We start from the raw sequence: 12,940 nt of genomic DNA on the forward strand, positions 1-12,940 counted from the left end.
TCATCTGTAAACACTTGGAAAGTGGCAAGGTGATAGGGAACAGCCAGCATGGATTTGTAAAGAACAAATCGTTCAAACCAATCTGATAGCTTTCTTTAATAGGATAACGAGTCTTGTGGATAAGGGAGAAGTGGTGGATGTGGTATTCTTAGACTTTAGTAAGGCATTTAATACGGTCTTGCATGATATTCTTATCAATAAACTAGGTAAATACAACTTAGATGGAGCTACTATAAGGTGGGTGCATAACTGCCTGGATTACCGTACTCAGAGAGTAGTTATTAATGGTTCACAATCCTGCTGGAAAGGTATAACAAGTGGGGTTCCGCAGGGGTCTATTTTTGGGACCGGCTCTGTTCAATATCTTCATCAACGATTTAGATATTGGCATAGAAAGTACGCTTATTAAGTTTGCAGATGATACCAAGCTGGGAGGGGTTGCGACTAATCTGCAGGATAGGGTAATAATTCAGAATGACCTGGACAAATTGGAGAAATGGTCTGAGGTAAATAGGATGAAGTTTAATAAAGACAAATTCAAAGTGCTCCACTTAGGAAGGAACAATCAGTTTCATACATACAGAATGGGAAGCGACTGTCTGGGAAGGAGTATGGCAGAAAGGGATCTTAGGGTTATAGTGGACCACAAGTTGAATATGAGTCAGCAGTGTGATGCCATTGCAAAGAAAGCAAACATGATTCTGGGCTGCATTAACAGGTGTGTTGTGAGCAAGACATGAGAAATCATTCTTCCACTGTACTCTGCGTTGATTAGGCCTCAATTGGAGTATTGTGTTCAGTTCTGGGCACCGCATTTCAAGAAAGATGTGGAGAAATTGGAGAGGGTCCAGAGAAGAGCAACGAGAATGATTAAAGGTCTAGAGAACATGACCTATGAGGGAAGGCTGAAGGAATTAGGTTTGTTTAGTTTAGAAAAGAGAAGATTGAGGGGGGGACATGATAGCAGTTTTCAGACATCTAAAAGGGTGTCATAAGGAGGAGGGAGAAAAATTATTCATCTTGGCCTCTGGGGATAGAATAAGCAATGGGCTTAAAAACTGCAGCAAGGGAAGCTTAGGTTGGACATTAGGAAAAAGTTCCTAACTGTCAGGGTAGTCAAACACAGGAATAAATTGCCCAGGGAGGTTGTGGAATCTCCATCTGTGGAGATATTTAAGAGTAGGTTAGATAAATGTCTTTCAGGGATGGTCTAGACCCGTGGTCACCAACCAGTAGATCACGAGCTACCAGTAGATCTCGGGGCTCTAAGAGTAGCTCTTGAGCCCTCTCTGAACTACGCGCCTGCGCAGTACATTTACATTTGATTTCCTCATTTGAGGAGCAGCTACTCACCGAGCAACAACACAGATGAGTAGCTGTGAGGCATGGTGGGAGCTGGGAGGGCTGAAACACCCCAGCAAGCTGACTGTGGCTTTCAGCAAGTGATGGACAGGAGAATAGAGAGGGTGGAGCTTCAAAGAAGGGGCAGGGCGGTAGATCTTTGCCTGTTCTGAGACTTAAAAAGTGATCTTGGGTGTAAAAAGGTTGGAGACCACTGGTCTAGACAGTATTTGGTCCTGCCATAAGGGCAGGGGACTGGACTTGATGACCTCTCGAGGTCCCTTCCAGTCCTAGTATTCTATGATTCTATGATCTTCAGGGCCCCAAATCAGTCCCAGTGAGACAGTGCTATCCATGTTCCCTCCTGTCCAAAAGCCATATCCATTAGATTAGGTTCCCCCTCTGTTCATGGAAGTGGAGAGGATACTCTCATTCTTCGCATATATCTCAACAATTTTCAATCTCCACCTCAATAGAAACCAGTGTTTAATTCCATCTGTGCATTGACAGCGTACTCCAGCTCACATTAGTGAATTCTCTTCCATGGAAATGTGTTTTTCTGTATCAGTTACTTCCACATATGGGATCCTTTGATGTTGTTTCACAGCAGGGTACGTTTTGCATTTGTTTGTTTTGGTGGTAGCTATGGGAGCTGACTTTCTAGCAAGCTGACTTCATTCCTAGAAAGCTTCTGTTCTGTCAAAGAGCCGTAACACCCTGGGCCCTGCTCACACTGGAGCCAAATATTCAGTGTTTGTGTTTTTGTAAGAGTGTTGTGACTGTTCGATGCATATTTCACAGTGGTTCAAGTCACAGTAAAATGCAAGGGTACATTCTTCTGTCATTGCAATGATTAGCAGAAATCCCATTGATTTCAATTGGAATAAAGAAAGAAAAGCTGAATGTGAAAAGAAATCTTGAAGTATGAGTGAGATATTATACATACACACATGCACACCCATATATAAACATAAGAATAGTCCTCGTATTCTGTAAATTAAATAGTTACATTTGTCCTTCATGTTTCAGTTATTGATGTGATCTATTCTGGGCATCTCTCACTGGAAAAAGTGCTAGTTAAATATCCTACCAGTCACAGAGCGAGGTGCCCTAATCCTTTATTTATAGAATAACCAAGGGGCTAAAAATTAATAGTCAGTCCCCCATCATTGATTCACTTTCCAGATGGTTACACATTAGCTCTTTATTATTTATACACAATATTGTCTGCTGCCAGAAAATAACAGGCATTCATCCTGGCATTACAAAGCAGGGTATTTTCCTGTCATTGATTAAGAGATTATACCTGTATAGATAGAAGCAGGAATACTGAAAATCAATGATGATGGAGATATTTCATGGAAATAGGTAAATATTTTGTGCACAGTCCCTCTCCCAAATAATCAGTGGAAGCCTGACTTCAATATATGCAAGATTAGGCCTACTTATATTTTTGTTTATTTTTATTTCTCCTTTATGAAGTAAATAAATATGCAGTATTTGTTTGGTTGGTGTCATTGTATTCCTCTTCTCTTCTCTTGATTTCATCTCATTATTAGCATGAGCTGTAGAAACAAAGGGCCTATGAGCCTGAACCTCTAGCCTAGGGTTGCCAAGTTCACAATAGCAGAAAACCAGTCACCCTTGCCTTTTCCTGCCCCTTTCCTGAGGCACTGCCCCTCTATCATCCCTTGTGTAAGGCTCCACCCCCCATTCACTCCAACCCTACTGCATCCCTCACTCACTCTTCCCCACTCTTGCTCAGTTGTTCATTTTCATCAGGCTGGGGCAGAGGGCTGGGATACGGGAGGGCTGAAGGTTCTGGCTGGGATTGTGGGTTTTGGTGAGGGGCCATGGATGAGTGGCTTGGGGTAGCATTGCCAATTCTGATTGGATACATTACTGGAAGTTTGATAAAATGATATCATCTTTAATTAAAGATTAATTTTTTGATTCCTGGAGATTCCACAACAATCATGGAGAGTTGCCAACCATTTTTCTGTTTGTGTGAGTTATTCCTTAGTTGAGTATATTAGAGGCCAATGCAGAGCAGAGATGACAGCTTTAAAAGAGGTATCTGCTATTTTGCCCTTAATTGCAAGATCATATTTGCAGTGCAATGAGGCACAGATACAGGGTCATGCAGCCTTCTCCATTTCCATTGCTTTTTTCTTTGGTTTGAGGACCACCTTCTCCACTAGACTAGTATGCTTGACTCACTGGCTGGGAAGAATGATCTCAGGCATAAAACAGTGATAACTCAGCCTAGCAACTATCTAAATATCTTCATAGTCAATAACCACCTGCTTGACCACCTGCAGCTCACTCATGCATACCTCTGCCTGATGACCATAGGAGCTGCTCTGCTCTTCTTCAGATTTTCTCTTTGCTTTAAAAAAAAAAAAAAGAACAAATTACAAATTGATCAACTAAAATTGGTGCTTTTTCCTTATCAGGAGAGAATTTAATCAATACGCAGAGAAGCCACTCTCTGGTTTTTGTCTTCACAAAATTATAAATTTTTTTAAAAATCTCCAAAGCTTATTGCATTATTATTATTATTATCATATGTATAGTAGCAAAGTGTCTGTGAGTCTGTTACGCTGACGTATACGGCCACGCCTCCAGGCCATGTACGTCAGCGCCCCATCCCCCCACCCCTCCCTCCTTGGCTGTTCGGCCGAGCACTGCGCTGCTCAGCTGGGCCATCGCTTGCTCCCCCACTGGGGCCCAGCTGAGCGCTGCTCAGCTGGGCCTGGCGGGAGCGCCACAGCACACAGCGGAGGGAGGGGAAGGGGGGCGGGCGCCACGCAGGGAGGAGAAGGGGGGGCTGGCCGGAAGGGGGTGGGAAGCAGATCTGGGGGCGGATTGGGGGCTGTGGGGCTGGAGGGGAGGATGGGGGGGGCCCGGAGGAAGTGGAAGGGAAGCAGCGCTGGCGGGGGGGCGGTGTCCGGGAGGCCAGGGGGCTGGCCAGCAGGAAGAGGGGGTGGGAAGCAGAACTGGGGGGAGAGATCATGGGCCGTGGGGCTGGACAGGAGGAGGGGGCAGGAAGCAGACCTGGGGGGGTGCAGCCACTGGCCACTGCTGGAGTCCTTGTTTACGTCATCGCCCCCCCCCCATTCCTCCTCCCGCCATGAAACTGAGTGGTGCGTCCCTCAGCCAGGATGCCGCAAGGGGGGGAATGATGTAGACAGCCCCCCCCCCAGCCATGTACCTCACCGCCCCACACTTTCTCCCCTGCGGCGGCCCAGCTGAGTGCACAACACTCAGCTAAGCCGCCATAGAGGGAGGGGAAGGGGGCGGGGCGGTGATGTACATGGCCAAGGGACGGGACCATGTACATCACCACCCCCCTTCCCCTCTCACTGTGGCACTCACAGCACAAGGGGACGTTTGGGCTCCCCTGGGGTGGGAGGGGAAGGGAGGATGGTGACGTATATGGCCCCACCTCCTGGCCGTGTACATCACCATCCCGTCCCCCTCCCTCATGGCAGCCCGGCTGAGCAGGCAGCACTCAGCCAAGCACCACGGTGGGAGGGAAGGGGAAGGTGAAGGGGGGCAGGGAGAGACGGAGGGGAGAGAGAGGCAGGAGGAGGAGGAGGAGAAGAGAAAGGGAGAGTGAGAGGCAGGAGAGGGAGAAGAGAAAGAAAGAGACAGAGAGAGAGGCAAGAGGTGGAGGAGAGCTGAGAGAGAGGGGGGAGGCAGTAGGAGGAGAGAGAGAGAGAGAAAGAGAGACAGAGCGATAGAACTCAGGACAGAAGACCTGAAAATCCCGTCTTATGACAAGCTAATTGGCTAGTTATTCAATAATATTCATGTTGGTAAATGTTATGGTTCACTGTATTACTCGTCTCCTGCTTCTTCAAAGATATCAGGTAATGCACAAACCTTGGTTTAAAATGAATTGTCCTTGTTTCAAGGCAATTCAGCTTTATAGGCTTTCTGACCCCTCCCATCCCCAACCCCCAGAGTGGCACTACTCTAATTTCATGTGTCCTCATAAAATGCCTTTGGTATATGAATTGGAAGAATATATATACAGCATATAATAATGGCATTATGTTAGGAGTCATCTCTCACTTACCTGCATATAATTTGTTGTTATATTATGCATGCAAGTGAAGTTAATCTGTGCTTTGCTGCCACCACCAGGTTACAGACATTGTACAAGTAAAGCATTTTAACCCTCCCCACTTTCTGAGACATTCCTTTTAAGTAACAAATCTGAGGAACTGTCCCAGATTAAGGTGTCATTAGAGGCTGATCTAGAATTAAATAAACTAAACAGTAGTAAGTTACCAGGATCAGATGGTATTCACCCAAGAGTTCTGAAGGAACTCAAATGTGAAATTGCAGTACTACTAACAGTGGTTTGTAACTTATCATTTAATGATAGCTTCTGTACCAGATGACTGGGTGATAGCTAATTTTTTTAAAGGGCTCCAGAAGTGATCCCAGCAATTACAGGCTGGTGAGCCTAACTTAAATATTGGGCAAACTGATTGAAACTATAGAACAGAACAAAATGGTCATACATACAGATAAACATAATTTGTTGGGAAGAGTCAATGTGATTTTTGTAAAGGGAAATCATGCCTCACCAATCTACTGGAATTCTTTGAGGAGTCAACAAGCATATGGACAAGGGGGATCCAGTGGATGTAGTGAGCTTAGCTTTTTAAAAAAATCTTAACAAGCTCCCTCATCAAAGGCTCTTAAGTCAGGTAAACTGTCATGGGATAAGAGGGAAGGTTCCCTCATCAAGACTATAATAGGATTCAAAAAGATAACTCATATATTCCTGGAGGATAGGTCCATCAATGGCTATTAGCCAGGATGGGCAGGGCTGGTGTCCCTAGCCTCTGATTTCCAGAAGCTGGGAATAGGTATCAGAGGATGGATCACTTGATGATTATCTGTTCTATTCATTCCCTCTAGGGTACATGGATTTGTAAAAGACAGAATACTGAGATTACTTTAGGTGTGATTCAGTATGGCTATTCTTATGTTCTTCCCTTCCAAGTTCTTCTTAGTACAGAAGCATCCTTAAACTGTGTCTAGACTACATGCCTCTGTCAGCAGAGGCATGTAGATTAGACAGATCAGCAAAGGCAAATGAAGCCGCGATTTAAATGATCGCGGCTTCATTTACATTTACATGGCTGCCGCGCTGAGCCGACAAACAGCTGATCAGCTGTTTGTCGGCTCGCGCGCTAGTCTGGACGTAACCTCTGTCGACATCAAAGCCCTTTGTCAGCAGCCCCGTTATTCCACGTGGAATGAGGTTTACCGGGGCTGCCGACAAAGGGCTTTGATGTCGACAGGGGGAACGTCCAGACTAGCGCGCGAGCCGACAAACAGCTGATCAGCTGTTTGTCGGCTCAGCGCGGCAGCCATGTAAATGTAAATGAAGCCGCGATCATTTAAATCGCGGCTTCATTTGCCTTTGCTGAACAAACAAATCTACATGCCTCTGCCGACAGAGGCATGTAGTTTAGACGTACCCTTAGGGGTAGAAAGAGGGAAATCTAAATTGGCTTTAATGGGGCGGAGGGGGAGGACAATATACTATGTTTCTGTTGCTGGTCCTGCTAAAAACTACCTCTGTCTGTTTGAATTAAAATAGTTATTGGGCCCCATACATTTCCATTGGTAGAATGAATTTGACAAACTTTGTTATACCTTGGCGTCCTGTTCACTCAGTATTCATGCAATTTGGAATCACTTGTGTTTTTTTCTTGCTGGAGTCCAGAGATAATGCTCTCTAAAAATTCTCATTCCAGTAAACAAATTAGAGGGGAAATGTGCACTAAGACTTATCACAAGGTATTTTAAATATACATTTGCAAAACTTTTCAGTTCAGTGAAGGGAGGTTTTTGTTTGTTTGTAATCCACTGTGCACTAGTTTCTGGTGACATTTGAATAACCAGATCATGTCTAGTGAGAATGTGAGATCAGTCAGTGGCCTCAGTAGAATCCCTTTTGGACTAGTTTTTAAAATGCACAAAATTGTTCTTGACTAACTTTGTAGCCACCCCAAAAACTAAGATGATGGGGCACCCATGCTTTCATGCTCTTGAATAAAGAGAAGACTTTATTCTCTAGTGCCCTTCAACATGTCAACATTTTTTAGAAGGGTAGGAGGAAAATGAGAGAACGACATGCTATACATCAAAACTCAAAGTTCTAGCATATTCAGCAGGTTGCATTTTTAGAACCCAAACTCATTGCAGCATCAGAGGGAGTAACACTACTAAAGTCAGTTGAGTTCTCCCCTCGAGCATCAGTGGTGAATCCTTGTACCTTGTTTCATAAAGGTACACTATTAACATTTTTGAAGGTGGCTTACAATGAGAAGAGTTTCCATTTTCATCCATTAGAGTCCCTTAGAAATTGTAACTTTAGATTTAATCAACATGGATTACCAGGAATTAACAAGTGTGTCCTCAAACCCAGGGATCCAAGATCAAGAGAAGTGTCAGTTGTCTGGAGAAAACAAGACTAATGGTTATTCCATGCCAGTTTAAGAAAAGGCTTTCATATGTGTCAGTGATATTTTTATTGTTTTAAATCTAAGAAATATGGGTCATTCTGATCTTGGTTTATGTATTTATGCTTCCCATTTCTATTCTTTTACTTCCAGCCTCTAATCACAATAAGCATTTCTTTCCCCAGATCCTGGGGCAACAAGGTCTGGACTAGATATTTGCAATTCTTAACTTCTCAGTGAATCTAAAGAAAATCTTTATAGCAAAATCATTCATGACGTTGTTCATGGTTAGAGCTGTTAAATGGAAATATAATCCTGTTGTGATTATTCCATTGCTTCTGTCACTGGTCCTATCTTTGTTTAATAGGAACTTGAGTACTTGTTTAATATTAATGCTAGTTTATTTCTATACTTCAGTATTGTTTCTGCCATTATGTACCTTCTGGCTTTAACCTCACTGAAAACAGCAGGCCTGCTTGTGCTCTTTCTGCTAATGATGGAAAGTCAGTGGCAATATATTGTTGAAATGAAGAGGAGAATCATGTCCATTATACTGTTGCTAGAAACAGGTCACCTGCAGCAACACATTATAGAGGGTATATATTTCAAAACCCTTGATTTACCTCTATGTAGTAAATAAGGCTTAGTAGATATTAGACAAGTAAAATATTCTTAAAGGAAACTTAGATCTTGGTTACGTTAAAAAAATGCACTAGTGTAACTTAAGTCAATCTGTATAGGTATTGTTTAGGAAACTGAAGGGATCAAGGTTTACATAAAGAAGGAACAAACAAGAGAAAAACAAGTTATTTGTTTGTCTTTCTACATAAAGCTCCTGTCCAATTCTCTGTCCTCTTTTAAGCCCTAATTTTTTTCTTTTCTTTGCACACATCAAATTACCCATAAAGAAATATTGGACATGCAATTTTGTTGTTAACGTCCCTGTGTGTGTGTGTGTGTGTGTGTGTTACTGTGTTGTTCTTCCTCTGACACTATTAGGCTTACTCCACCTTGTTTGTTTGTTCTGGATGTAGTTCTTTCCAAAAACCAACCATAGGAATGCATTTTAATTTTTTATTTTGCAGAAGATGGCATGGTCAACAATTACAGATGAGGGGAATAAGAAGCACAGAAGATTTGCCAATAATAAATTAACTGAAAATATTGATTGTAAAAACTGTTTATTTTTTCATTTTTATAATGTAATTTAAAGGACAGATTGTATTGTATTACACTCAAAACAAAAGGCTAGAAGGTTGGAAGGGTCTGGCGAAAGAGAATTACATACAAAAAAAGTTACCAATTAACTCATGTGGGAGTGACTATGTTAGTATATGTATTAAGCCTGTGATCATGTGAGTGTTTGTACCATTAATTAGCAGTACTGAATCTACTTTCCTGATTAATTTAATTCCTGGGTCCTCCTTAAATATTAAGTTGTGTTAAGAAGATTCCAATATAAATGATTATATATAAATAAAACATAATATATAGGTATAGCTTGTTTTTCTTCACAAACTAGTTCCAACTTGTTCCATTAGAGATACCCCTAGTCTAGTACATAACAAGGTTTTTTTTTTTAATTAACCATTTATCCATCAGATAATAGCTTCCCCAAGATTATTTTTTAACATTGCAGTAATATTGTGCAGTTGAGTGTCTAAAAATATCCACTCTATCATTGACTAACTCTTGTATTAGACCAGAAATTTCTGTTTAAAAATAAAAAAAAGATAAGGGGGAGTCAGGACTGTGGTTAATTAGAGCATGCCAATTAGTAAGATTAGTAAGATTAGCTTTATGGATTCATTAATGCTATTAATAGGCATTACTGTCACCAATTAAAGATCCGTATTTATATTTTAAACATAGGCCTGAAATAAAAACCGATGATGTATTTTAAAGTGCTCTTTCCTTGAGGGTGATATTTCCATAAAATATGAATTGCATTCTCTTTTTGGTAGAAACTGTCTGAAAGATATCTAGCTCTAGTGACATATCTGCCTGTCTAATGTTTAATATCAGATGTTTTGCTCATTAAATTACAAGATACTGAGAAAAAAAAGATGCCCTGCAGTTGCTCTCAGAACTGTGCTTTTGTGTACCATAGCAGTTCTTGCCTTTTTTTGTTTTAGGAGCAATTTTTTTATCGTAGGGTTTCAATGGACTTTATCTGATCTCTGGCTCAATTTGTCCATTGCCTACCTCTGTGTATCTTCAGAAGCCACATTTTGTTAAATCCATGAATGCATCTCTGGGAAAATGGACCAGGTTCAAAGTCAATTCCATTGATAGGAATTGGGTAGCACTCTGCATGAATCAATAAAGAATTTGGCATGTTGCTTTCAGAATTTTGTTTCTATATGGGTGGGTAAAGCTCCATGCCGAAAAAAAGTGGCAGACATTTTTATGCTAATGAAGCAGGGGAGATTTAAATCCCCGCTTCATTAGCAATTGCAATACATCTAATGTGCATCCCTTTTACGAAAAATGGATGCAATCTAGACGTAGCCATATAGTATGACATCTTATACATCAGAAGTCATCAACACCATCTAGTCACCTGCACAGTAAACACAACAACTGAAATTAGACCAAAGCATTACAAGCATGACCACACAAACAACAGCTGTGGGAAAGTTTGAGCAGAAACAGGGAAAAAATGACCTATTAAAATCCCATTATTTAGGAATATCTTTTTTTCCTGAATACCAGTGACCTATGTCTAGCATTGATGCTCTTCATAGGAAGTAAATCATAACATACAACTTGTGCTGATTGAATACAATATACATCCTAACTATGGTTCTTTTTCCAGTTTTAAAGCACTGAAATATACCTGCCAAATGAGTGTATGGACGACTCGCCATTTATATTTGCTTTCTTTTAGCTCCAGACCAGTCTGAGTGAACCAATGACACTATCGAAGTCAATCTCACTTCCCCGTAGTGCATACTGGCATCACATCACCCGACAGAACAGTGTTGGAGAAATCTACAGTTTACAAGGCAAGTAACTTTACAAAGAAAATGGCATGTCCATTTAGCATCCTTCACATTGAACAGAATTCATGCTAATTGCTTTTTATTTGCATTGGTTGTTTCCCGTTCATTTCAGTTTATCAGCTGTCACCAGCCATAGAGGAACTCTGGAGATTTGCAATACATTTATTTTTAATCAGAGGGGTAGCCATGTTTGTCAGTACCCACAAGAGCAATGAGGAATCCTATTGCACCTTAAAGACAGATTTATTTAGGCATAACGTATGTCCAAATAAATCTGTTGGTCTTTAACGTGCCATAAGACTATTCACAATTTTGTTTAGTTATACTAAAGGAAAAAATTACTTCCAGAATTGCCATGCACCAGAAAGTCCATCTGATACTGTGATTTAAATAAAAGACTCTACATAGTAACTTATAAGTACCTAAATAATGGCTGGCATTTGGATCTGTTTGATGGTGTGTTCAGCAAAGAGCTTTTGTTGCATCTCCTTTCTCTAATAGGATAGAGTATGAGGAGGACCAAACGGTATTCACCTCAGAGTTCTAAAGGAACTCAAATATGAGATTGCAAAACTACTTGCTATGATACATAACCAATATCAACCTTTGTACCTGATGACTGGAAAGGGAGCTAATGTAATGCCTGTCTTTAAACAGTGCTCCTGAGGTGATCCCGGCAATTGCAACCTGGTAAACCTAACTTCAGTACCAAGAAAAAAAATGTAGGAACTATAGTAAAGAAGAGTATTTTCATATGCATAGAAGCATGCTGAAGAAGAGCCAATATGACTTTTATAGAGGAAAGTCATGCCTCACCAATTTCTCAGAATTCGGAAGGTCTGCTGATGGATTGGTAAGCGGTCATAAGATAGGAAACAAAGAACAGTTTTGGTCAGTTTTCAGCATGGAGAGAGGTAAACAGCAAGGTCCTCTCAGAGATCTGTACTGGAACCAGGGCTGTTCAGTGTATTCGTAAATGATCTAGTAAAAGGTGGCAAAATTTCCATAATACAAAATCACTAATTATAGTTAAGACTAAAGCTACCTGAAAAGAGTTACTAAGGGATTTCACAAAACTGGGAAATTTTGCAAAAAAGAGGCTGATTAAATTAAATGTTGATAAATGCAAAGTAATCCACGTTGGAAAACATGATTCCACCTATACATGTGAAATGATGAGGTCTGAATTAGCTGTTACCACTCAAGAAAGAGATTTTGGAGTCATTGTGGATAGTCCTCTGAAAACATCTGCTCAGTATGCATTAACTGTCAAAAATGATAACAATGTTAAGTAACCATTGATGGTTAGTAAGACAAAATACCTTAATATCACTATGTAAACATATGATTCGTTCACACTTTGAATACTGTGTGCAGTTCTGGTCACTCCATCCTGGAAAAGATATACTGGAACTGGAAAAAAGTACAGAGTAGGCCAATTAAAACTTTTAGGGATATAAAACAGCTATTGTACGAGGAAGGATTAAAAAGACTGGATCTGTTCTGTTTAGAAAAGAGTTGAATGAGAAGCAATATGATAGAAGTCCGCAAAATCATGGTGTGGAGAAAGTGAATAAGTGCTTTTCATTCCTTCACATAATACAAGAACCAGAGGTCACCCAATGAAATGAATGGGCAGCAGGTTTATAACAAATATAAGATAGTGCTTCTCCACACAATGATGTGTTAACCTATGGAACTTGTTCCTAGGGGATGTTGTGAAGGCAAAAGCATAACTGAGTTAAAAAATGAATTAGATAAGTTGATGAAAGATAGGTACATCAATGGCTATTAGCCAAGATGGTCAAGTATGTAACCCTATACTCTGAGTATTCCTAAACCTCTGACTGCCAGAAACTAGGTGTGTGAGACCAGGGATGGATAACCTGATAATTGTCGTGTTTGGTTCATTCCATGTGAAGCCTCTGGCATGGGCCACTATCAGAAGACAAGATACTGAGCTAGATAGACCATTGATCTGACTCAGGATGGCCATGTTTATATGCCCTAATATTCTGTAAGCTAGCTTCAGGGCATCTGATTAAATCTGCATAAAACTGATTATGAGTTTCAAGACTAAAATAAAAAGTCTTAAAATATTAG

At 40.9% G+C, this 12,940-nt stretch overlaps 1 protein-coding gene across 3 annotated transcripts in view; it reads left to right on the plus strand.

Moving 5' to 3' along the window:
* DOK6 (docking protein 6) overlaps positions 1–12,940 on the plus strand; it is a 363,863-nt gene that overhangs the window by 300,531 nt on the left and 50,392 nt on the right. For all 3 annotated transcript variants that reach the window (XM_014572701.3, XM_006121422.4, XM_089776322.1), the window contains exon 7: positions 10,723–10,840. In XM_014572701.3, coding sequence (XP_014428187.1) covers positions 10,723–10,840 — 118 coding nt within the window. The remainder of the gene's footprint in view (positions 1–10,722; positions 10,841–12,940) is intronic.

This window comes from Pelodiscus sinensis, chromosome 2, assembly GCF_052426305.1.
Source record: "Pelodiscus sinensis isolate ZL-2025 chromosome 2, ASM5242630v1, whole genome shotgun sequence".
NCBI classification, from domain to species: domain Eukaryota; kingdom Metazoa; phylum Chordata; order Testudines; family Trionychidae; genus Pelodiscus; species Pelodiscus sinensis.